This window comes from Caenorhabditis briggsae (assembly GCF_000004555.2).
Source record: "Caenorhabditis briggsae complete genome, chrV, whole genome shotgun sequence".
NCBI lineage: Eukaryota > Metazoa > Nematoda > Chromadorea > Rhabditida > Rhabditidae > Caenorhabditis > Caenorhabditis briggsae.
In genome coordinates, this window is record NC_013488.2 from 13,586,524 (window position 1) to 13,611,764 (window position 25,241).

Sequence of the window (25,241 nt, forward strand, 5' to 3'; positions counted from 1 at the left end):
TTCAATTTTCTCAAATCCTATAAGAGATATAAAAAATGTGACTACTTATCAAATGTTGGCGATGTCATGACAAACATTTTACCTGTTGACAGATTCTTGTTATCTATTATAGAAATTGAGATAGTTGAGCTCAAAGTGCAAGTCTAGGATAGCCGTGTATTAGTGTTTTCGGTAATTTACAATTTTTCGAAAACATTTGTTTGCATATTGTAGATGACTATGAGCAAAAGGTTTGATAGGTGGAATAAATGAAATAGAGCTATCAATGCAACGCTTTATTTCCTACTGTTCCATTTTAAGAACTTACATGAGTCATGTTTCCACCTTTACCCCTTGTTCGCAGACATCCTAATCACTTCTCTCCCGTGTAATTATCTTGTTTACATAACCCCTCTCCAATGCTCCATCTGTTATAATTCCACTCGTCACATACATTTCCTCATCCTTCAAAGCTCAAAAAAACTCTCTTGCGAACCACGGTGCTCTCTTTCTACTCCTTTTTATTTTCTTCCGCACTCTCTTTCCATCCGCAGAGCACAAACATCCGCTTCCGCGCGGCTCCGGCGCCTTTCTCAGCTTGCTCGCACTTACTTTCGCCCTACGTGTGTTCAAATGGCACGCCATATAATTCCTTTTTCAGATCTTGACATGTTTTATGTTGCACTATTTTTCAACTTGTTCCTATTAATATCTGCTGAACTGGATAGAGGTTATGGTTACCAGACAGGCCATATTTCCATGAATGATTCTGAAATTACCATTTTGATCAACTCAACTTTTGAAATTATTGAAGACTTTGATGTAAGATAATGAAAAAGAAGCTGAAATATTTTGTTAAGTAATTTTCAGAATGAAACCGAGGTGTCCACAGTTCAACCTATTCCAGAGACAACAGTAAAGGTAGAAAAAGAATCTGTGAAACTTCCAATTCGGATGAAAAAGTGAGAATTCGTAATATTCTAAAAAAGTCCTAAATTCAAATCTTCAGACTTCGTCCTGTCACCAACGTTCAGTGTCAAAAATATTCAGAAGCGGAAAAATATCAGCTGCTAGAATCGGCTGGCGGAAGAAACCAGATGTTTATGGCTGATTCTGTGGAAGAGGCTTCTCAGAACTTTGCTGATTCATTCACCTCGAATCCATTGAGTAGTACGATGGATGATGCTATTTTGATTGCTTCGGTTCAACAGGTACAGTAACCACAGTAATACAGTAATACTAAAACTCATAACTTCTAGCCATCATCCCCAAATTGTGATCCGAGATGTCAGATGATAAAATCGGCGTTAAACGATGAAATAGCTCATCGATCGCAATCCAACTCGACTTATTCTCCAATGCGACATATTTTCGGTCGTCTTCGTGCGTCGGTATTCAGTGATGCCCCGCCCACTGGATCTTCATGCTCTCTTGGAAACTTCATTCCCGTCGGAACGTGTAGTGATTTGGGAGAGAGTATAGATGGAGGTACTCATGAATCTTTGTGTTCGGCATGTCGTGGACTTTATATGTTGAATGGAAACTGTTTTCCAAAGATTTTCAATACGGTTCAATGTAATTCACAAGAGATGGGATGTATTTTTGACACATTTACCGACAAGGGTGAGTTTTTTTCTCGAAAACAGGGAACGTCATGGGTTCAAGATAAAATAGCTATCCTCAGTCAAGTGTCTGAAAATTCTAAATTTCAGGTTGAAAAAAAAACAAAAAAAATGTTACAATTTTATATTTGCTCTCATAGTAACTAAACCGTTAACTTTGAGGTCAATTATCTCGGTTCCTGTGAAAGATATGACACATTTATCAACAGATAAAACAATGACGATATTATGATAAGCAATTTTATAGTTGATAACTGTTTGATATCTTTTATAGGAGTCGAGATACTTAATTGAGCTTAAAGTTGACGGTTTGGGTGGGCTTCTATGGTATTTTCTTGCATTTTTACAGCGTTATGTTACGGTGGAACTAAAATTGTAGAGTGAAAACAGAAGTAGCTTGTTTTTGCAGTTTTTTACAAAATCTCAAAATTTCGTATGAAAGTCTCAACTATAAATCACCGTAATCACTCTCAATAGAGTGTTCCCAAACCGTCAACTTTGAATCCATATATCTGTTTTTCTGTGAAAGATATCACAAAGCAATCAACTGACAAATTTTTAACCATGTTATCAAAAATATTTTATCATTTAACGGAAATTCTATATGTTTCACAGGAAGCGAGATAAATTTACAGAAAGCGAGATAAAATCTATCAGCATGTTATCGGTAAATACAATATCGGGTAATTTCGGCTTTTTCGATTCTAATTTTGTTTGCATTTGCAATTTAAAAAATAAAAAATAAAAAAAACAGAAAAGATTTTCCTTTTGGAACCGGAAAATATATGAAACTCTCAAAGTCAGCGCTAAATTGAGAGCTCGGTCTATTTGAGCTCAATTATCTCGATTCGTGTGAAAGATATCAACAAGTGAACATTTGACAGAATACTTATCATAATATCACCAATATTTTATTAGTTGACCACTGTTTGATATCTTTCACAGGGATCGAGATAATCGAGCTCAAAGTTGATGGTTTGGGTGGGCTTCTGTTAGACGGAATGCGGTATTTCCTATTTACGAATTTCTACAAAACTGAAGTGTTATTTGTGTCTATTGTGCCCTTTATGTCCGATATTTCCGCTTGAAATTTGGAAAAAAAACTTTTAAGCTCCGCCCACAATGCTTGTAATATCTAATTCTTTCAGCACATGGCCAATGCGGTGTCCAAACTCTTTCATTCAAAGTACTCCGTAATACTGGAGATGAGAACTGCGAGGATTGGATTGTGGAGCAAATTCAGGTAACACTTCCTGACCCGATTCCCTTCATTTTGAATCCCCGATTTCCAGCTTCCTGTCGCTTGTCAATGTTCGCTAAGCAAGAGCTCTTTTCTACGAGCAAAACCAAACAGAGAACTTTAGATTGTTAACGAACTCTTGCACTTCTTCGTCCACATTCCAACTGTTCTTGCTCTCCGGGTTATTTGAATAAATCAAACTACATTTTGTTATAAAATTACAAATAATTTATTATGAAACAGAAAAAGTGTAGTATTGACAAATTCACAGAGATTTCTATAAGTTTACAAATCCGTTAAAACAGCACAAGGTGATAGAGAGAACAGAGAACATGAAAAGGTGAAATGGAATGAGAAACGATAAAAATGTATGTCACAGCTAGAAAAATACAGGAGGGTGAATAGAGTATCTTTTGGAGGGGCAGATCTAGGGAACCACAGTGTTCGAGGGTGCTCAGATTCTCTGGCATGAGCAATATCTGCATAGTTTTTCGAATGTCGTTCTTTATTACGATTTATTTTATTCCGACGAAAATTAATTGTCTAACAAAACTTTTTAGAGGGGGATTAAAAGAGAGAAAGAGAGAGAATGGGAACTACAAAGAGAAGGAACAGAACACTGTGTGGTGTTCGGTTTATCATACGAATGGAAATAAGTAAAACGTAACGATAGTATCTTTGTGCCCATACGAGGTATGGTATGTAAAATCAATTTAAAATGCTGACGAAGACGATGGACCCGCGTCTCCACCGCCTGAACGGCGCATGCGGTAGTCACCACTGCTTGGAATTCCTCTGAAATTTATTTTGGAACTTGTCTGGAAGTCTATAATATGATATACCTAGCAGAGGTGGTCATGGATGTGCGCCTTGCAGCTGGATCCGATGCACTAAGATCCTTAAGTTTCCCAAAGTCTATTTCAAGATCGAAATCGTGTAGACTGGACATATTCGTCTTCTTTTTTGGAAGGTTCGGAGGTGGAAGTGTCGGTTTCGCTGTTGACTCTTTGCCAGTTTCAGACACTGAAAAATCAATAACGAATTTTCTTTAAAAGATAGCAGAACTCACAGTTAGTCGTCGATGAGGAGTTTGAGAGAGTTCCATCTAATTTAGACTTAGATCCAGATACTACACGCATACCACCCTTCTTTCTGGTGAACGGATCATCTTGATTGTTCTCCTCAATCTTTACTTGTCCAGTGAGCATAGCATCCTTGATTGACATTCGATTTCTGTGATTGATGAACGCAATCGCGCTGATAGACTTGCTTCTCTGCTTATCCAGCTCATCGGCGGTCCGTTCAATTTCGTCAATTTCTTTCTGAACCCTTTCGGCTTCTCGAATATCTCCTCTCTGTTGAGCAAGTTCTTTCTGCCTTGACAAGCCAGCCTTCGTCATCGCAAAGTTTCTGGTAACTTTTTGGAACTTGGACTTCTCCTGGACCATTTGATCAACTTCTTTATCCGAATATTTGTGGTTGATTGCTTTCTCGATGTCAAGACGTTTTTTATCCATTATATCGACTGTCGGGACGACGCCATACGCTTTAGTGGCCGCTAGCCATTCCGTAAATTCGACTTGCTCGAAATCAGCGTTTGATACAAATTGCATACGGAACGGGCGCTCAGTTTTACCTGAAACGGTGTTGGTCATTTTTTGCGGGATTAAAAACGATAATTACCGAACTGGCATTTGATGCTTTTGTTCGTCTTCTTCCCTTCCAGATCGTAGACTTTGTTTGTCTCTTCAACACCAACAATCTTCCATATTCGGTACTTGCTATCCGATCCACTGATGGTTCCTTGTCCGAGTTTAACGTAGCATCCAACGACAGTGGAGTCGAAGAATGGGGCGTGGACCATCAGCGACAATTTATGACGAGACAGACGGGATTTTTTAAGTTCAGCTAAAGCATCAACCTCCTTTTTAAGAACTTTTTCTTGTTCGGCCGTCCGTTCTGGAGATGATTCACGAGAACTCGAAGAAGATCGTGAGCTTTCACTTGAACTGGAAGAACTGGAAGAACCACTGTTGGCACCGAACACAGCGTCAATGGAGAGAGCAGCATTCTTCGCATTTTTCTTTTCAATTTCTTTACGTTTGTGCTTCAGAGCATCCATCGCGTTCTTTTCCTTATGTTTGCGGTTTATCTACAAAAAGAAAAGTTATGAACGTTAGTTAGTATGAGATATTCTTACTTCACTCGGTCGATGAAACTCTGCATCCATTTCAGAATCTGAATCTGATGAATTCCGATTCTTAGGTGATCCTCCGTCGCTTCCGCTGTTCATCTTTCGCCTCTTCTCATTTTTCGCGTTCTTTTCAGATTTTTTGGCTTTCTTCGCAAGCTGTTGTGCGATTTCCTCTCGAGCTTGGGCACTCTCACGAGCTTCGATTCTTTCGAAAATCTCTTTCTCTTTTTCCAACTCTGACAGTCCCATCCATCTAGCCTTATCCTCTTTATCAACGAATAGACTGTTGTCCACACCATCGTCGCTGCAGCTGGATGCCTTTCGTTTCCTTTTCGTGAGGACTTTCTTTTTGGCAGGTGCGGCTCTAGAAAAACAATTTTACTCATAAAAATAAAAAAAAAAAGAACTCACTTTGGTTTTTCGACATCGGATCCCGATTCCGATGAATCACTAGCATTCTTCTTCGGCGCAGGAGCATCGGAGTCCGAATCTGAGTCCGACGTGGCAGCAGTTGGTTTCTTTCTATCGTCTTCCGAAGAAGCTGACTCAGAGGAAGACATTTCGATTGAACTGACCCTGAAAATTAAAAAAAATAGGTGTATGCGAATTTGAGAAAGGAATAGCGAGGATTGAGGCAAAAATCGATAAATTGACTCGCTAGTTGAATCATTTTCGAGTTCAATGACTTATTATCGTGGTTGCTGAGTGTGTGAATGGGAATTCGTTTTAAAATTAGATCGTTTTTGAAATTTCTCAACTAAATGCATAATATTCTAATAGAAATGCATATTTTGAGGCTAGTTTGTAGGGAAATTGCGAAAGACAACATTATGACCTTTTCAAAAAGGCTAGAGTAGGTGAAAAAGGGCTTAGGAGGAAATCGAATAAGATAAAGATCATAACGACAAAGAGAATCAATGAAAATAGCTGAAAATGCTCCATAAAGTGCGAAAATGGAGCAACCGCCACCGGAATTGTGACAAAACGAACTCTCCGCCCATTTTTTTCGCAAGCCGCGCACGCGTTTCTCGCAACCGCGCGGCGCGCAACAGAGAAAATACTAATTTTACACATGAACGCCAGTTTCGAGAATAATTCAATGCAAATCTATAAATATGGGATGTTGTTCGAACAAATTTAATAGGGAGACAACATAAAGACTATCGATTTTACTGTTCAAACACCTGTATTCTGTATTTTTCTCCTGGAAATGTGGAAAATCAATAAAACAGTGCACAGTGGATTCTTTTCTTGAGAAATTTTGTATAATCTGTTGTTTTTTGTTTCCCGGGAAAAATAGAAAAGCTCTGAAAAAAGTTTCAATCTAGAAAAATCAAAATTATAATATCAGTTGAAAGTGGGCATCTTCCGAGTTCACACACCCTCGTTCATTATTGTCGGATTAAAAAAAGTGACACCTGAAAATCTCGGAGACGGCGCTCGTGTCGATTTACGAGGGGGCGGAGCGAAAACGGATACTGTAGATAACAAATTTATTTATGTGAATTTAGTGGGATTTTGTGAACAAAATTTTGATTTCTTGGTATAAAAATGATCTCTAGCATCTCTAGAATCTATCTTTCAGCAAAAAACTAAACTTAAACGCGAAAGTAGCTCGAACGAGCCGAAATTCTGAAACATTACGTTTTTGCCGCATTTTTTCGTAGATCAAAAAAAGCAAAATTTTTCAAATTCTCAGGTGTCACTTTTTTTAATTCGACAATAACTTCCCTTTGTGAAAATGATGTCATGGTTTTTTTTCCAACTTCCTCCAGAAAACTGAACCAATTATCTCTTAAGTTGTTTCCAGGATGCTTCCAAGATATCACTTTACATTCTCTGATTCTCTCATTCCCTTCTAATCACTCTCAAAGATCCATTAATCAAGAAAAACAACGTAAAAATAAGAAGGATGAAGAGAGCACCGATGGTTACGGAAATACGACTTTCTTCAGGTTAAACGGGGATGAAAAAAAAAGAGCAAATGCTCTTTAGAGGACAGTTGTTCTGTAAAAACATTATGAGACGTAGAGAGGAAGAAGAAATCGGGATCTACTTTCTTCTCAAAAGTGTTGCCATTCGAAAAATTATTAGTGTAGAAGTAGAAGTAAAAACGAGACGACAGAGGATGAAAAATCTAAGGTTTGAATCTCATCGCCTCAATGGAGGAGCTGCCGAAGCTGAGTTTAATTTTGGTGGGTTTTTGATATGTTCTAGAGCATCGGAACTTTTCTGAATGTGTGCTGAAAATTGTTTCTTTTATTTAGCAAACATAAGGAAATGTTTTACTAGATATATTTGATTCTGTAGCAACTCAATCTATATGTCTTATGTTTGTTCTACATATTCTGTATTTTTCTGTATCTCCGTTTCTTATTCAGACAGATTTCGTTTCTACCATGACATGTTTTGAACAAGATTTTTAGAAGATCCTATATGTCACGGTAGAGCCCAGAGTTGAAAATTCTTACATGCACGCTTGCAAGTAATTTTACAACCAGCAATACATTCAAATTGTAAAATTTATTGTGTGTAATCTGAGTACGGTAGATGCTCTTTAAGCGTTATGGTTTTTTAAAAATGAATCTTTGAAGAAATTGACCAAAATTACTAGAAAAATAATTCCAATACTCCAATTTGAATTACCGTATTTTCTCTCATAGAAGTCAATCCAAACCGTCAATTTTGAGGTCATTTATCTCAATTCCTGTGAAAGATATCAAAAACTTTCCAACTGATAAATTATTCATCTCAATACCTCTAATTATTTATCAGTTGACAGCCTTTTTATAACTTTTATACGAACTGAGATAATTGAGCTTAAAGTTGACGGTTAGGTTGGCTTCTATTAGAGGGAATACGGTATGTTTCCCAATTTCTTTTGAATAACATTAATTAAGTTACTTTTAAGAATATAGAATATAGGTAAACTGGAAAATTGGGGAATTGCAAACATTTTCTTTTTCAGCAGTTTTTTTGTATCTGTGGCAGAGAAAGAAGTTAGTAGGGTCAAGGAGACTCTACTCTTTTTGTTGCAAACTGTTCTCACAGTGTTCTTTTCAACAATTGAGTTCATGTTTATCCAGCATCTTCCTAAGTGGTTTCCTCCTTCATATATCACTTTCATTCTGATCAATCGTCGCCTCTTATTCTCTATTTCTCTTTGCAAAACCGGCCCCTCCAATTGCGTGACGTACCTCTTCATTCCTAATTCTGAATATTGAAACGAAATCTAAAATGGCTCAAGGAAACTCTTATTATTAGTCCTCCATCATGATCATCACCCATCTGCCAGCTACTCGTTTGGAACATTACTACTTGTCATCAATTATAGGTATACCCAAATTTCTTCGTCTTCCTTCTATTCACCAAAAGATGCGCGAAATGAAAAAAAGAAACAAATCAATCATCTGAATGAAGTAAGAGATCGCTGGGTTTAGAGAGACACAGACACTCATTGAACTGATTTGATAACTTACTTCTTGAAAAAGAAGATTCCTTGGAGTATAAGTAAAAAGATAGGGCCTCTGTTCGCCACGTCACAAGAGGAATGCCTGTCTGGCTCTCTCTGAAATTGGAACTATTTCCTCGAGTGCTTCTTCTTCCTGCCAAAAACCTTTCCGTTCAATCTCTATTGCTGAACAAACAGTGTACCAAGACAAAAGTTAACTGGGGGAGCTTCTTCCAAACTTTTTCTTTTTTCCTCTTTCTGCCACGTGAAACTTCTATTCTGTCTTTTTTAGTCAACATCTTCTTCTTCTTCTTCTTTTTTGACAGCAAATCAATTTTCAGCTCCTCCTCTTCTCTTTAGTCTTTTTTTTGTTACAGTCTATCGTTCGCTTTTTTTCTATCTCATTCGATCATTTTGGTCAACTGAAACAAAGAAAAATGTCGGACGAGAAGTCAGTATCGTCGGCGCTTCGAAATTCTGTCAACTACACAGCAGCGATTCCTCTAGAAGGTATTTTTCGGTGGACATAAGTTTTTCGAAAAACGAAAATCTTCAAAAGTTTGACATTCGGATTAGTACCTCGTTGCTCGCCACCAGCCCACTACTTTTTTGTTTTTTAAGTTACCATGACAGTACCTTATTTTTTTAAATCAGGAAGTATTGATAAATATGAAGTTCCCGCCCTTACTAAACTTCCAAGACGATTGTTTCTTCTTCTCTTCATCTTATCACCTTTTTCGAAAATAAGAAAATAGGAAAAGGAAGAGTGTGGACGTTTTTTTTTCACATTTCGGTGATGAAAATCTTCCTTCGTTCTAATTATCAGTTTTATCGTTTTGTGTCAAATTGGATTCTAAGTTTTATTAGCTAGAGAGGAATTTAGACTAGGTTTGGGCAGCAAAATTAGTTACTTTGGCTTGCCAATAGAATCGCACGCCCTCGCCGTCACTTTGAGCTTAATTATCTCGATTTCTATAAAAGGTAACAGAAAGCTGTTAACTGATAAATTCTTGATCATAATGTCACCAACAATTTATCTGTTGACACATTTTTGATATCTTTAATTCATACAAATTGAGATAATTGAGCTTAAAGATCGAGTATAGGGTATCTTTATCATAGAACGGCACACCATTACTTTCCCTTTAATTTAATTTCACTCGCTTTTCGCAACAGATTTCTATTTCTGTTAATTGATAAAATTTTATAAAGAAATTCAAAATATATTGTCAGTAAATGACTTTCAATAAATCTCGCCGGACCCGAGATAATTCAGGTTGAACTTCCAATGTACCGTATTCCTCTAGCCCACGGATACCTTCAACTTTGAACTCAGTTATCTCAATTTCCATAAAAGATAACAACAGAACACTGTCTACTAATAAATTATTAATCATATGTAATATTAGAAATATTTTCAGCTAACAAAATTTCGAAATCTTTCACAGGAATCAAGATAATTAAGCTCAAATTTGATGAGATGGATGGGCTCCTATCAGATGAAGTACTGTAGGTGGGACGGTTCATTGGAAACTTAAGAGCCCAAACTTTATTGAACCACATATTTATGTTCTTAATCTCCTATCTAGTTCATCGTTCTGTTGATCTTTGTTCATTAGATGGAAATAGTTTTATTTGCTTACACCAAAATATCCCACTGAACTCAAGTTGTGGTATCTGTGAGTTTCAAATCTCCAAAGGCGATTTGGCCAGTTTGATTTGTGACATCCTTGTTTCTTGCACTCCCTCATTTACTGATTTGTGACCTTTTCCTTCTTTTTTCTTCCTTCTCAAAAAGTTCTCTGATTGCAGGAGAGGTACGTCGTGCGGCCGCCAGTTTCCAAGAGCATCCACTGGAAGACGAGAAAATGAGTGAGACAGAAATCATCACAATCCGCAAACCGGACGGAACCACCGAAACCAAGACAGTGGTACGTTGTTGTGTGAGTCCCGTGTAACCTGCTGCTGCCCCCGCGAACAGAAAAAAAACGACTGATTGAGGAGAAGGAAAAGAGTGTTAGATAGATAGCAGTTGTTTGGGGGATTTTCTCAAGGTGTTTGACAGATTTTAGCGCTTGTCAGATTTCGTGTTTTAGCAGGATTAGCCATCATGAGTAATTAGTTACTAATTACGTTACAGTAATAGAAAATAATACAATATCTGAGCTACTGGCATAACTCTCAAAACATAATTTAAACCTAAACCGTTGAAACTGACTATGAGTAAATTCTCATCTGAACCAGTTTTTGTAGGTCAACTAGAGACTGATGCCTGTGTATTCCATTTGTGAAATTTGCCATGTTTGTTAATTTACCATTATTATAAATCTGAAAATTTTTATTCATTTCTAGAAACCGGCCAGCGGGCCTGACCGGACTGGGCTGGGCCCGGGTTTATTACATTTGAAAAAAAGATGAAATTTCTGCAATTTTCTCAAATTCTTTTGATAAAAAATGTTTCGAATAATACACAGTCCGGCTCGGCTCGGTTTGTTGCAAATATGAAATATTCCTTATTTCACCTTCAGATTATTGCTCATGTCAGTTACAGAATGTCCCAATGAACCATAGATCCTCAAGATTTGAAATTTGATGTAGCCTTTAAAATGAAATAAAATTATCCTACTATAGTAGGTTACTACTAGGGTTATAGTTCGAACTTTTCCGTAAAACCAAAATTATCTTCGTACTTGATAGAAATATCAAAACCTGGCAAAATAATGTCAAAAAATTTTACGGCATTTCCTCTAACATAAGCAAACTCAAACCGCTGACTTCGAGCTCAATTATCTCGATTCCCGTGAAAGATATCAAACAGTGGTCAACTAATAAATATTGGTGATATTATGATAAGCATTCTGTTAGAGGTTCACTTGTTGATATCTTTCACACGAATCGAGATATTTGAGCTCAAATAGACTCAACTCTCAATTTAGCGCTGACTTTGATAGTTTCGTATATTTTTCGGTTCCAAAAGGAAAATCTCTTCTGTTTTATTTTTTTTACAAAAAAAATTTGCAAATCCAAACAAAAATAGAACTGAAAAAGCCGAATGTACCCGAAATTGTATTTACCGATAACATGCTAATAGATTTTATTTTACGGCAAATTTTACGGCATTTCCTCTAACATAAGCCCACTCAAACCGCTGACTTTGAGCTCAATTAACTCGATTCCTGTAAAAGATATCAAGAATTCGTCAACTGATAACATTCACTTGATATTATGATAAAAGTGTATTAGTTGACAAATAATTCATATCTTTTATAAGACTCGAGATAATCGAGTTCAAAGTGGAAGGTTTGGGTGGCCTTCAGAGGACAATATTTAGTTTGCAAAGATTTGATTTCTTCGGCCGTGATAGTGGACCAGCTTGTTTGATTTGATACGGTTGCTGTTATACAGTTTTTCTCGAATTTTTCTACAGTCTAAAAAATGGACAGCCGAGTGTATTTTTATTCATAGAGACGCATTATGTCATTTCATCAACAAAATGTATTATAATTTGAGAGTACCAGATTTTATATCCCAGATCCGGTCCACCCAACCGCATTTGATCCTCTCTCCATTTTGCTGTTTCATCACACAATTTTCCACCCTTCTACCAGTTATTTATTTACCTGTCCTCCTCCTCCTTCTTCTTCTATTCCCATCGATTTCCTCTTCTGAATATATATTTTTGGCGTCGACGTCGTCGTAACAGCAGAAAAGGTAACTGAAGACCGCCCAAGACTATCCCGATTGACGTTAGACATTCTTGAAAAGAGAGAGAGAGAGACCACACCTTCTTATCATTTTTTTCAAGTTCTGTTGTTGGTTTCATTCAAAAACCGTTTATTTTTTCTTGAGAAGGTCTATTGAGTAGAAAACCTAGGTAAATGCATTCACATGTAAAATTGAATATTCCTAGCTACGGTAAACACTATAATAGAACGCCATCCCTAACTTCTAAATTGGAGCCAATTTATCTTAGTTCCTGTCAAAGATACCAACAATTTGTGAACGGATAAAATAGTGGTGATAGTATGATTAATATTTTATCAGTTGTCAGATTTTTAATATCTTTCGGAAAAACCGAGAGAATTAAACTCAAAGTTAACGTTTTGAATGGGTTTCTATTAAAGAAATTACGGTATAAAGTTTTGCAACACCTCTTCTTTGCCAGTTAATTGAATTGTTTTTTTTTCGAATGACGTTTATGATATCATCTTCAAAAATTAGGTTTTATTCTGTTTTCTAAATTCCATCACACATCTGTCACACCACCCAGTCAACAACAAAGGTATGAAGTTTCAGTCTTTGTTCGCTATAATATTTTTTTGCTCTGATTACAACCAGCCGTAATTGTTTTCAGCAGCTCTTTTTTTCAGATTTCACAAGTAGAAAAACCAACAAAAAAATGTATTGTTTCCGAAGTGAACATCAGTGTATTTGTGTTTTATCACCCCTGCGAGAAACGAGGAAGAATATCATTCAAGGTCTTCTTCTTCTTCTCTTTCCTCTTCTTTCCCAGTTTCACCTTCCATTTCCGGATATTTTCAAGAGGACGAACATGACCCTTTTGTGTTAGGACATGACTTTTCAATACTCTGACCACATACTACTTCCGTGGAAGTGACACTTTCGGTCAACATTGACGACCCATTCCATGTTACTCAGATTTTATGAAGCGAAACGAAATTATGAATTTGTTAGTCTCGTAATTAGTCTCGTTTTGTAGGATTGACCCAAGTTTTGTAATTTCTAAAACTTGTAAATTTGTATTCTGGAGATTTTTGACAACTTTGAAATGCATATAGTACCGGGCAATAAGATATTTTTTAAAATAAAGCATTTTTCTTTTGGCCATTTTCAACATCGTTCAATTTTCCGACCACTTCGAAAACTTTTATGGATGTAATACAGACCTAAATGGAAAACTTTGCATTCACAGAACTTTTTGAAAATTCCCAGTTTTTCAGTTATTTCAAGTTTTTTGAAAGAAACCTGGTTTTCCATGTTTTCAGTACAAAAACAGGCCGAAAAGGATATTTTATTGAAATCGTCCAATATCTGAAAAACTAGGAATTTTCAAAAAAAATCTATGAATGCGAAGCTTTCAATTCAAATTTCAAATTTATTTCACACCCTCCAAAATTTTCAAAGAGATCGGAAATGTGACAGCCGAGCTCCAGACTCCTGAAAATGGTCAAATGGACAAAAAATGGACAAAAACTAAAAAAAATAACTTTTTTGTTTATCTTATTGACTGGTACTGTAGGTTATGTGATTTCAAAAAACTTGCAGACTTGCATTCTAGAAATTTTCGGAAAACTTTTAAAGAATTGTTAGGTTTTGTTCGAGTATTTACTGAACCATGATTTGGTGTGTCTTTTAGATTGCAAACCTATCAAGAAAAACATTTTCCAATGAGGATCTCCCTAAAGGATCTCCGGAACTTTCTCCCTTCTTAATTTGTGACACCATCAAAAAAAGAAATTTCGAGACAAGTACAATAGTCTCTCGATCTCTCATCTCTCGGTTCTTGACCCTCGTAATGCTACTATCATCTTCAACGGATCTTCCTTCTCCTTCCTTTTTCTTCTTCTTCTTTTCAACATCTCGGTATTACTATACACGTATCTTCTGTCACTTTTCTCCCAAACCGGGTCAATCTCGACTGTCTATTTTATTTACAAGACCAATTTAAATCTATCTTCGTTTTACTTTTCCTGGAAACTTCCCAGGCTTTATTGATAGTTTTTTCTTGTTGCTTTCTTCTTTTCTCATATTGGAGAAGGCACGAATTGTTCGGTGTTTTGTCATCACCTCGAACAAGGAAAAAAAAGAGAATAAAAGGAATCGGCAAAACTTGGAATTCTTTCTATATCATAACTTTTTTTGGGTTTGCTGGTCTTGTTATTTCTTTTGTACTAAATTCTCGTCGTCTCCTTTTTCCGTATCTCTTTCGAATCATAATCCTTCTTTATTGCTGTCCTTGAAGGATTGTGGTGAAAATGATGAAAACAGAAGAAGGTACAACCGTCGAATTGGGACCAGCCAAGGAAGTTCCACATTCCGATGATATCACCATTCCAACTGCTTCTCCAAAAAAGGTTCTTAAGAGTTGTATAGGGAAGCGCGCATAAAAAAGATAACGATTTTGAGTTCGATGTTACACTTTTTTGATTTCAGGAGAAGAAGAAGCTTCAGTTCCACATGGCTAACAAGGTGAAAATCATTCCAACCAACCGTCAAGGACAACTGAACACTGGATTCTTGGCGACTCTTCCAGGAGTTCTCAAGATTGCCGAGATTGTGAGTTTGACACAGTGGAAATATGGCTTTCATTTCGGCCGGTCAAAAATCGGCGACCGTCGGCCAAGCGCCGGCCGACCGAGCTGACCAAGAAAAAACGAAAAGAAAAACATGTTGGTCGGCTGGGTCGGCGGTCGGTCGATCGGACAGACTTCCCGACCGCCTGGAAGCCCTATGTTTTTTCCAAATCTGAGATTTCTGGGCCCAGAAAGCAGCCAAAGTGACACCCAGATTCCCAATATTTCCAATTGGGCACAGTGAAAACCAGTGCGACAGTACACCCTATCGCTTAAAGATCCGCAAAGCATCACTTTGGACTACTTTGTGGGCCCAGAAATCTCAGATTTGGGAACTTTGAACACAGCATTAAATAGAAATTCAAAAAATCATTTGTATTCTAAGGTTCTCTCTTCTATCGCTTTCATCCTTGCCATCTGTGCCGATCGTCGTACAACAACTGCTGCCTTCACTGAGCACATCTCTTTCGGATGCGTTTTTGTTGTTACCGGCCTTCTCCTCGGATACGTCATCTTCCCACATCTCACCCTCAAGGATGAAGCTGCCAGAGAAGGTCTTATTGTTGTTGTACGTAATATTTCCAATCCTTCGAACTCTTTCCATTTCCAATTTTCTAGGAATTACTGTTCTATGGAATCAACACTGTTCTCAACTTCATCTCAATCTGGTTGATGGTTCATTTGTCTGCTAGTTGGGGAACCGATGGACGTGGAGCTGCTATCATGACTGCCGTCATCTGCGTCGCCCTGACTGTGTTGTTTGCCATTGAAACAGTTCTGAAGCTGAAGGCATGGCGAGGAGAAAACGAACCACAATCTGTTGTTGAAGCTGGAAATGCTCAAGCCTAAATTCCCTCAATTCAACTCTCTGTGATGATACATTCTTAGCCCCCATGATGTTCCTAGTCTCCAAAATATTGAATTGCCAAAAAAAAACCAACCAAAAAAGTCTTGTTCTTTTCTTTCTCACTTCACTTATTTTTCACCCTTCCCGAGCCTTTAATTTTCCTGTGTTTTATCGCTCACAGGTAGCTTTTAGTATAATTTTTTTTCAAGTCTGTTCATTTTTCGAATGATAATAAATCAATTGGCGAAATTAGATCACCCGGCCATTGGTCGGTTTCGGGAACTATTGAAGTTTCGAATGTCATTGTAACCAGAAAGTCATTGTAGCTGGAAGCGATAGTATCAGGCGATACAAATGGTAAATTTCTATAATTAAAATTTCACTGAAACTCTAAATTTTAGCAAAATACCAATTCAACTCGTACTACAGTTCCAAAAGTGTCATCGCCAGATGCGGATGAAATTCTTGCTGATTTCCAGACCAAAAAATCCTTTAAATCTAGAGAAACCAATATGAAGGTTATTCTTTTTTTGAGTTGAATGATAAATTAAAAAAAGCTTCAGGATGTTGTTGAAAATCTGTGGATCAGTTTCATCTCGTTCCTTGTTTTTGTTACTCATATTCTCCAAGTGACAATTGAGGTATTCGAAATTTCAAAACTAGCTTAGAAAACCTGAAAACTTTCAGAAAAATCGCAGTATTCTGTGTCCAGGTTTACAAAATAGCAAAGTTCTGTTATAGTAAACCTAACCATGCGAAAGAACTTGTTGTTACAACATTCCGACTGATCAAACTTTCATACGATGCAGAGATTTGGACATGGACGGATATGTGGGAAATCATGAGAACTCATTTGATCGGCCCGATGACTCGGTCACCAGGAGAATCTGAAAAATCCAAATAAAAGTTAATTTTCTTTTGATTTTCTTTTTGAACTTAAGAATAAACTCGAATAAGTTTCTATCAGTTTGCCTTTCATTTATAGGAGAACAGACAATTTTCCCGTTTTGAATATACCTATTTCCACTGATTGTGAGCTCTAGGCCAATGAAACCGCCAACTTTGAGCTCAACTATCTCGATTGCCGTAGAAGATATCAAAAATAGGTCAACTGATAAAATTTTGGTGATATTATGAAAAAACTTATCAGTTGATAGACTTTTGATATCTTTCACAGGAATTGAGATGATTGAGCTCAAAGTTGACAGTTGGGGTTTATTAGAGGAAACGGTATTGATTAGTTCACATATGGAAATTTATGTATTAACATAAATTCATTATGATAATTTAAACATCAAACTGTTACCTGTTTCTGTTTCAAGAGTTTCTTTACATCCGATTCGGAAGCCCCAAATGCATTCCTAACAGTCGTTTTCAACTCCATAACACGCCTTTTTTTGAATTATAGTCAGACACAAAAGTGTGTGTTTTAACCTAGGGATATCCCCCACCGGACATCTCAATTACCTTCCTTTTCTTTGTCTTTCTGGAATCTTTTTCACGATTCCTACTCTCAGACGTCATTACACTTCTCACCAGGAAGTTGTCTTCCTCTCATCCTTGTCTCTATCTATCGCCCCCTCACAAGTACAATCTATGCATTCTTCAAAATTTTTTTTTCAAGAATATTCGTTTTTTCCAAAAATATTTCGATCTTCCCAGAGCTATATAATAGAAAACGAAGAGGGATTGAAGGATGTCGTCGTAGCCACCCACTCTAGAAAACGAAGTAGGAAAAGGAGGTAATAACTCAAAAAGGTTGACCAAACACTCATAAATAAACTGGGTCAAATGTTGCCGGAGCCATGAGTAATAAACTTGTAGTTGTTTTTTGAAATGCTCAGTAAATTATTGACTCAGAACTGAGTTGGGTTTCCAACTGAAGTCTCAGCTTAGTCGCCTTAACTTAAGAAACCCATTTTCCAAACTTTTGAACTTATGTTAATGCAGAGAAAGTTCAGTTTTGGTTCCTTCGATAGCAGGATACTAAAGTGAAAGGATCCTAAATTTCCGAATCCAATTCTAGAAGATCCTAAAGATCATAGTGTTCTGTTGAACTCTTTTTTGAATTGACCTTTGAAAACATCATCTCCATCCTTGACGTCTTCTTCATCTCCATCCCATTCATTCGTTGTTTCTTTATTTTTTTTCAACAAAATACTCATTGTTCGAATTACCGGAAGTGCGTGCAGAAGAGGTGGCAGAAAGCACACACCTTCTCCTCTCGAAGTTTGGTCGAGGAGTTCAGTTTCGAAGAACAAGTCATGCGGGCTAAAACGAGTAGACTCTTCGCGTCGGATGTCGCCAGAAGCAATCTCGATTCTTGTTATTCCGAAGAGTCATGACCCACCACCACTACCATTCTCTGTTTTTTGACCGGTGTTTTCTGGGTATTTGTGTTGAGCTCCAAAACATTTTTGATCTTTTGAAGTTTTTTGCACTCGATTCTTTTGTTTGGAGTTCAACGTTTTGTTGTTTTGCAAAAGATTGAGTAGCGCAAACTAGAATAAAACTCGACGGTATTTCAGCTTGATAGATCAAAATCATCATTCTGATAAAGAGGATGGCTTAAAATTTTCCGGACTGATAAAAACGGGTATATCTTTAGACATAAGTATCTTGGAAGCACGAAAATTGATAGAAATATAATTTTACGTTTGATTCAGAGCTACTGCAATTTTCGAAGCTATTGCTCAAGTCTAGGTAACGTTATTATTGTGTATAGATGAACGGCGTAATGCTCCATCAGATTCTATTGAGATGAAACAACTTTGACAGCGATAACTCAGCTTATAGTTGATCAAATAATTTGAAACTTGGCCAGTTATTTTGGGCGCTCCAAATTTGAGCCCAGAACAACGCTTCACTTAAATGTTATGGTAGTACAAACTTGGGTAATTATGCGCGATCCTTTTTGACTATTTTTCTACCTACAGTGCGTCCAATAATTATAGGACCCCCTAGATTTGGGGGGTTCTGAAAAAACTAAAAGTGATACCAAAATTCTGTAAACGCCATTCGATTCAAAATACAAAATAACCCCCAGGTACAAATTTTCATGTTCCTACCTCTTTTTAGACACCCGTACTAACAAAAAGACCCTCCAGCAGACGTCCAATGGCTCCCGGGTAAAATTTTGCGCTGAAGTTAATAGGAAATATCTCAAGAAAGCTCATAATCATGTTGCAACTGTTCTAGCAATTCTCGACCACTGGTTGCTGATAATTCAGCTTGATCTTTGAACTGAAAAAAATGCCAAAACGAAACATTTTCCAAGTTGTATAAAGCGTCGGAAAGATGTTCTGAAGTTGCCATTGAACTTGTTAGATCGTACGGAAAAAATGATTTTTACTTGTGAAATCGATTTTTTAACGAAAATCAGAATTATCGAATTTCTAGTTCAGTTTTGGAAATTTCAGTTCCGCCTAAATTACAAACCACGGCTCGGAATAGCACCAAGACAATTATTAGACACTCCAAACCACTGCAGAAATGTTTACTATTAATTTCAGCGCAAAATCTTACCCGGGAGCCAAGTTATTCGTGATTTATTCCAAAAACCCTAAAAATGGCGAAAATGTCTGATTTTTCTAAAACTTGAATAGAGGAATCAATTTTTGTCTAAACCGTCAAAATAGACGGTTTTAAGACTATTTCAACAGTTTCCAACAAAAAATTTCAATTTTAAACCCTAAAATAGTTGAGATTTTTCGTTTTTCTGTGTCTAAAAAGATGTAGGAACATGAAAATTTCTACCTGGGGGTTATTTTGTATTCTGAATCGAATGGAATTTACAGAATTTTGATATCACTTTTAGTTTTTTCAGAACCCCCAAAGTCTCGGGGGGTCCTATAATTATTTGACGCACTGTATTTAAAGTTACTTCTTATTAATCGACCAACTCATACAGTAACTTTGAAGCTCAAACTGTTGATGCCTAATAGAGCTTGAGCATGATACACCGAGTTCAAATTTGGGTACCATATAAAATGTGTATCATCAGGAAATCACAATCATTTTATCAGTCATTATTAGTTTCCCGAAATTTGAGATGGCTTGGATTAAAACAACTCTACTATAGTGCGGTTTTATCAAAGGAAGACCAATTTAGAACTATTGAGATAACTTTTTGAATCGTTTTGTTATCAGGTTCCACCCATGCCATCTTTATATGTGTTGTACCCTTCGTAGGGACGAAATTCGAATGTTTCAACAATTTAAGGGTACATAATCCACAATTCGGAGGAACCAAATTTGAACTTCTCGCACCTCGATGACCCCAAAAATATTGTACCCTCCGAATTATTTGTCTCCTTCGTATTATATTTCTGTTCTACTCCCGTTCCTGTTTTTTCCCACAGTATCATATCTCGTCTCTGTTCCTGTAACTGATATATTCTGAAAATGTGACATTTTAATGGCTATTCGTTCGAAAACATTTGAAATTGAACCCTATTTCTAGCAGTTCCATATACCTTGTTTTTCTATTCCAGTCTCCAGTTACCGCTTTCGCTCCCTTTGACTCATTGGGGCCGTTTTATTCTCCTCCCACATTTTGTTATTCGGTACTAAATTGAAAAAAAAAACACAACTATACAGTCCCCAGACATTTCATTGTTACCATAATTGATTATAGATTTTTCTCTGATTCCCAGAGGTCTCTTCTACTCTAATCGAAACCCATGGATCCCTCTACTTCCAATTTATGTTCGTCTGGATTGAACACGATTAACGACCTCGCATAAAAATCTCCTTTCTCTTTTCTCTCTCTATTCTTTTCAACACAGAAACAGAAGCTCACATGGAATATATCTATAGTGTCCAAACATCTTCTTCTCTTCTTCTTCTTCTGTTTCCTTTTGTTTTGTCTCCAGAATCTTGAAATTCACCGTTTACGTCTTCGTTTTATTTTTTTTCTAATTTCCGTTGGCAACTTTCTTCTTTTTTCTTTTTTGAATTTTTTGACTTTTTCATTTCGTTTACCTCGATCGGTGACACAGATGCGCGGGGAATTTGAGCAACAGAAGTAGAAATAGAAAAGAGAAAAGGGGTTGGGCTCTGTAGAAAAGAACGGAAATTGAATCGATTTGCTCTTGAAACCTTTTCTTCGATGAGTGTGCGCAAAATAGAAAAAAAAACGGAGGGATGAAGGATATCGGAATAAGCCACGCCCACTTTCTTTGCTGTGAAAAAGTTTTTAGTTCCGTCTGAACATTGATGCAACCCAATTTTGTGCAGGTTCTCCTTTTGGTCTTTGTTGCAACAGTCCAGCGGGAGAATTTTGTGTTTTGGACTATTTCAAATAATCGATCAGTGATTTAGGTTTGAGAAGTTGATCGATATGGACCGATGATCGATTTTATAACCTACTTGCTTAGATATACTCGTTTGTCGACTTGTAATTTCTTGTCCGAAGTTGAGGAGGGTTCAGCTTTTGTGCCGATATTGGCCAGATTCTCGTAAGAACTTGCTCAAAAAACGGACCACGTAAATATTACTGGGTCGGAACCTTGTCTTAAGTTTGATGGAGTTTGGCTTTAGCCTCCTATACCGAATCTGACCAACCTCCAAAGTTGCCGGCGTCACATGAATAATCAGGCTAGAATTCCCAAAGATCTTCGACAACATGATCCATTACATTTTGAAAATTTATTTTATCATTTTCAGGAAGAAATCAACTCTAAAAATTAACGAAGAACATTTCCAAAAATCGCATGATTTGCATACTTTTTTGCATTCTTTCTAATTGAAGACAATCTTAAAACTTTTGTCAACAGATGAACTTTTTTCGATATCACGGTACGGTGATATTACGGATATACGGTACTACAAGTATTTTTTATACTATTGCTCAAAATTAGTTCTCCTGACCTACTTTCTAAATTTAGCCTCACACAAAGATTAAGCATCAGTTCTCTCTCCCCTCTTCTTAAAACTTTTTTCATCAGTTTAAAATTAATTTTGTCGAAACAGTTAACGAGAATTCTCACATCTTTTCTCCATGACCAATTCACTTTTTTCGTGTTTTCATGAGCCTATCCTAATACTCACTTCAAATATAAACACGAGTTTAAATGCACTTCAAGAGGTCTGAAAGCACTTCAAGAGGGTTTTGCTCCTTGCAAAAAATGGGGAGGGTTGACCTAACCTGAAAAGGTTAATTGGAATGATCTTGTTTTGGAGGACAGGAAACTTGCCGTACCATGCTTAATGTTTGTTCTGCGTACTACTATCGTGCCCGTATTTATGTATGCCATCGGGAGCTCGCTTTGCTTTTGCCCGCGTGGCTCAGCCGGTAGCGGCCCCACACCTTCAATACTCGTCTCACAAGTTCAACTCCTCGAGAGGCTTATTTGAACACAATTTCAAAACAGTTATTTTTTTTCATATCACCCCACTTTAAGGTTAAATTTAATTTTCTGATCTTAAAAGTTACAATCTTAAGTTACAATCTCTCGATTTTCTGATTACAAAACACCCTTTCAGATGTTCTTTTCAGCCCTCTCCACCTGCAATCTCAATATTCCAACTGCAAATTGTTCCATTCTAAACCTCGAAATCCACCTGTTTTTCATCTGTTTGGTCCCCCCCCCTCGATTTTCCGGTAGAAAACGTTCGAATTGAAGTTCGAGGAAGAATTTACTTCTTGGAAAAAGTTTCTTTTTTACTTCCTTGAAGTCGTGAGAGTTTACTCTTTAAACATTTGAGGTGTCTGTTTGTGTATGTTTTTTTTTCATCTGGAATACCCACCCATTTTTCTAGACTTATTGCCCAAGACTATGGGAATTTCTCTCAAAACAACTAGTCGCCTTCTTTTTTTTCTCATTCCACCACCACCGAAAGAAATGTTGATGTTCCGTGAGTCGATCTGTCAAATTTTTGAGTGACGCGTTCTGATTTCTCTATACTTTCCTGAATACTAGTCTTCCACTAGTCTTTTTTTTGCTAGGAGGGCTTTTGTGAATGTGCATACACACAGGGAGACATAGTGCGTCGTTCGTCGAAAACATTTTTGACTCTCAACCACTTTCTGGTATTCCGATGTGTGTGTTTTGTATACCAACCATATTCCATTTCTCTGATTTCGTTGATGCTGAAGCTTTGAGTTATTATCTTGAGTAATAGTTTGATCCTTATGTAAACTTACATTTACAAAAAATTCATATTCAAAATCAAAAAAATAAAGCTATATCTTTGAATTCAAATTTTAATCCTGAAAATCCAGTCAGAAAACTCTTTTCTAAAAATAAACATTTTTCACAGACATGAGTTTAGGATCAATTATACGGTTTGGTGTTGTAGGCATAACAGATCATAACTCTGCAAGTTTTCAGTTAAAACATCCCTGGTCTATCCCTGGTCTCTCTCTCTCTCTCTCTCTCTCTCTCTCTCTCTCTCTCTCTCTCTCTCTCTCTCTCTCTCTCTCTCTCTCTTTCGATCCCATCCAAATCCATCTCATCCAAAGTTATCCTTAACTTGAGTATCTTCTTTACCTTCCCCAATCCTTTGGGTATTCTTGATCTTTTATTCTATTGAACACAAAGACCCAATTTCATTAAATTTCAGCCATGGTCCACCAGGTCATATATCCATATATCTCTTCCATTTTTTCCCGTCTTTTTCTCTACCACCTATATTTTCCGATTCGGACCACCATGTTATGTGCTCTGTTTTGAATCGAACGCGTCGTGTTGCAGGGCAAAAAAGACAAAAGAGGCAATCCTGACAAGTTCTCCTTTTATGTGTTAGTTGACACATTCACACGTCATTTCTAGCCTAGTAGGGGTCCTCAAAGCGTCTAAAATTCTGAAGGGTGGGCACATGAAAAGAAGGAAAAAAGCAGAAATACAAGGACGATTCGATGGGTCAAATGATTCGAAATTTTTATAAGAGATTTCGGATTGAACCACCTCAGAAGATAAATTAAAGATACTTTAATTATTTAACGGTGCCAGTTAGATTTGATTGGTATAAACTTCCTTGAGCTGGAGCCGAAAAAATTTCTTAAACAGTGATAAGACAATCCGACCAAGCGAATCCTGTTCGCTGGGAAGCTTCTAACTATTATTCTGGTCTGCTTTAAGTTGTAATTTTCTTGAGAAAAAGGCAATTTCCTTTGACTATTCTTTGATTTAAAGAAGTGATAAAAATAGAGTCTAAGGTACGGTTTCCCTGCAGCAAACACGATGGCTCGTTCTAAAGTTTCACGTTCTAAAGTTTGTACTAGCATAAAATTTGACTAAAACGTTGCTCTGGACTCGAATTCAGAGAGCCCAAGTTTAAGTTATTCATCAGTAAACTGGCCAAATTTCAAATTATTTGATCAACATCGCTTTGAAAATTTCAGCAGCTTTGAATCAAACTTAAAGCACTTGGGTTTCGACTGTGGAACAGTTTCACAGTGTGCTCCGTCCATTGCCCCTGACATCTCCATCATCCTGATTCCCGCGATTTCTCTTTGGATAGGTCGACTTGGCTCAAACTATTTTTAAATCTCGTAGACATCAACACACCCACGCTTACCACTTACCCTTCACTCATAATTTTTATTCCTACTATATTTCCTATCCCATATTTTTTGCCTCTACTTCTTCCTTCCCCTTTTCTGTCTCTCCTCCTTATCCGTTTTTGATTTGTTTCATACGAAGACAACGCCTTCTGCATCATCGTCAGTTTCCCGTCGCCGTCTTTTTTCCCCGACTAATCGAATCGGCAGAAAACGACATGCGACGACCCCCACGAGCATTCAAAAATCGAATTTTGGAGCCAATACTATGTGATCCGGGGAGATTCCAAAGTTACACCAAAACTTCCAGTAGTAAGAATCTGGTGTTTGTCTTTGGTTGAAGCTTTCTAAAAATCCAATCTGAAATTTTCCACTTTTCAAACTCGGCAAGTTTTTTTTCAAAAACTTCCGGATACCCCGCAGCTCATTGGTCCCATTTGGTCCAAGACACAGTCTACATTTGTGTAGTCCTCATCGAACACTTTCTCGGAATATCTCTATTCATTTAGTACAATTTGAGCCAGACACTGTATTATGGTTTTTATCAATCTATTTTTCTTTTTTGTTTCTCTTGTTTATTTCTTTTCATTTTCTTCCCCCAAATAATTAAATTTCTTCTGAGACACATGTGTCCTTAAAACACATCTGAGACTCTCCAACCACAATTTTTCCCCATTCATTTGTGTTTTTTTGAACCTCGTTCATTTCCGCACACATTTTTGTTCCTGTTCTACTTTTTCATCTTGTAAATTTGGCTCGAAAACTTTCCAGATCGCCATTTCCTCCTCCCGTGCCACTTTTCTTTCGGAAGACGTTGGTCGTTTCCTCGGCTCAACGAACTCGAATATCCACATATATTCCTGTGGCTCTTCGTGTGTTGACGACGGTCCCCCCACGACACTCCAACACATACTCCTTCTTTTTCTCTCTCAGGATACAAATCCAACTACGCTTCATTGCATAGGTTTTCCCGAATTCCTGTATAATGCGTATCCGATTTGTGTGTGCACACCCCGGGTAGAGCCCCTTACGACACTTTTCGATAAAATAGAGTAATTAATGTTTGAGAAAAAAAAGAAAAAGAGATT

General features: G+C 37.1%; 5 protein-coding genes across 5 annotated transcripts; 4 read left to right on the forward strand and 1 right to left on the reverse strand.

Annotated features, from left to right (window-relative positions):
• Window positions 1-219: 219 nt before the first annotated feature.
• On the forward strand, window positions 220-2,965 carry CBG19312 (the record flags this gene model as incomplete). Its single annotated transcript, XM_045238004.1, has 8 exons — window positions 220-230; window positions 534-801; window positions 850-941; window positions 989-1,181; window positions 1,239-1,602; window positions 1,983-2,000; window positions 2,750-2,844; window positions 2,894-2,965. 8 exons carry the CDS (start codon window positions 220-222, stop codon window positions 2,963-2,965), a joined length of 1,113 nt encoding a protein of 370 aa, XP_045096745.1.
• A 589-nt stretch (window positions 2,966-3,554) lies between these two features.
• CBG19313 lies at window positions 3,555-5,595 on the reverse strand (the record flags this gene model as incomplete). The annotated part of the gene is made up of 6 exons (XM_002637533.1): window positions 3,555-3,636; window positions 3,684-3,864; window positions 3,911-4,477; window positions 4,525-4,993; window positions 5,042-5,399; window positions 5,447-5,595. 6 exons carry the CDS (start codon window positions 5,593-5,595, stop codon window positions 3,555-3,557), a joined length of 1,806 nt encoding a protein of 601 aa, XP_002637579.1.
• Window positions 5,596-7,019: 1,424 nt separating this feature from the next.
• Window positions 7,020-8,167, forward strand: CBG27193 (the record flags this gene model as incomplete). The annotated part of the gene is made up of 2 exons (XM_045238005.1): window positions 7,020-7,230; window positions 8,007-8,167. The coding sequence occupies 2 exons, from the start codon at window positions 7,020-7,022 to the stop codon at window positions 8,165-8,167; spliced, it is 372 nt and encodes a 123-aa protein (XP_045100215.1).
• A 2,187-nt stretch (window positions 8,168-10,354) lies between these two features.
• On the forward strand, window positions 10,355-15,649 carry CBG19314 (the record flags this gene model as incomplete). Its single annotated transcript, XM_045238006.1, has 8 exons — window positions 10,355-10,417; window positions 11,851-12,182; window positions 12,825-12,892; window positions 13,219-13,222; window positions 14,325-14,424; window positions 14,661-14,783; window positions 15,186-15,368; window positions 15,419-15,649. 8 exons carry the CDS (start codon window positions 10,355-10,357, stop codon window positions 15,647-15,649), a joined length of 1,104 nt encoding a protein of 367 aa, XP_045096746.1.
• Window positions 15,650-16,159: 510 nt separating this feature from the next.
• On the forward strand, window positions 16,160-16,551 carry CBG27194 (the record flags this gene model as incomplete). The annotated part of the gene is made up of 3 exons (XM_045238007.1): window positions 16,160-16,165; window positions 16,211-16,288; window positions 16,360-16,551. The coding sequence occupies 3 exons, from the start codon at window positions 16,160-16,162 to the stop codon at window positions 16,549-16,551; spliced, it is 276 nt and encodes a 91-aa protein (XP_045100216.1).
• Window positions 16,552-25,241: the final 8,690 nt, after the last annotated feature.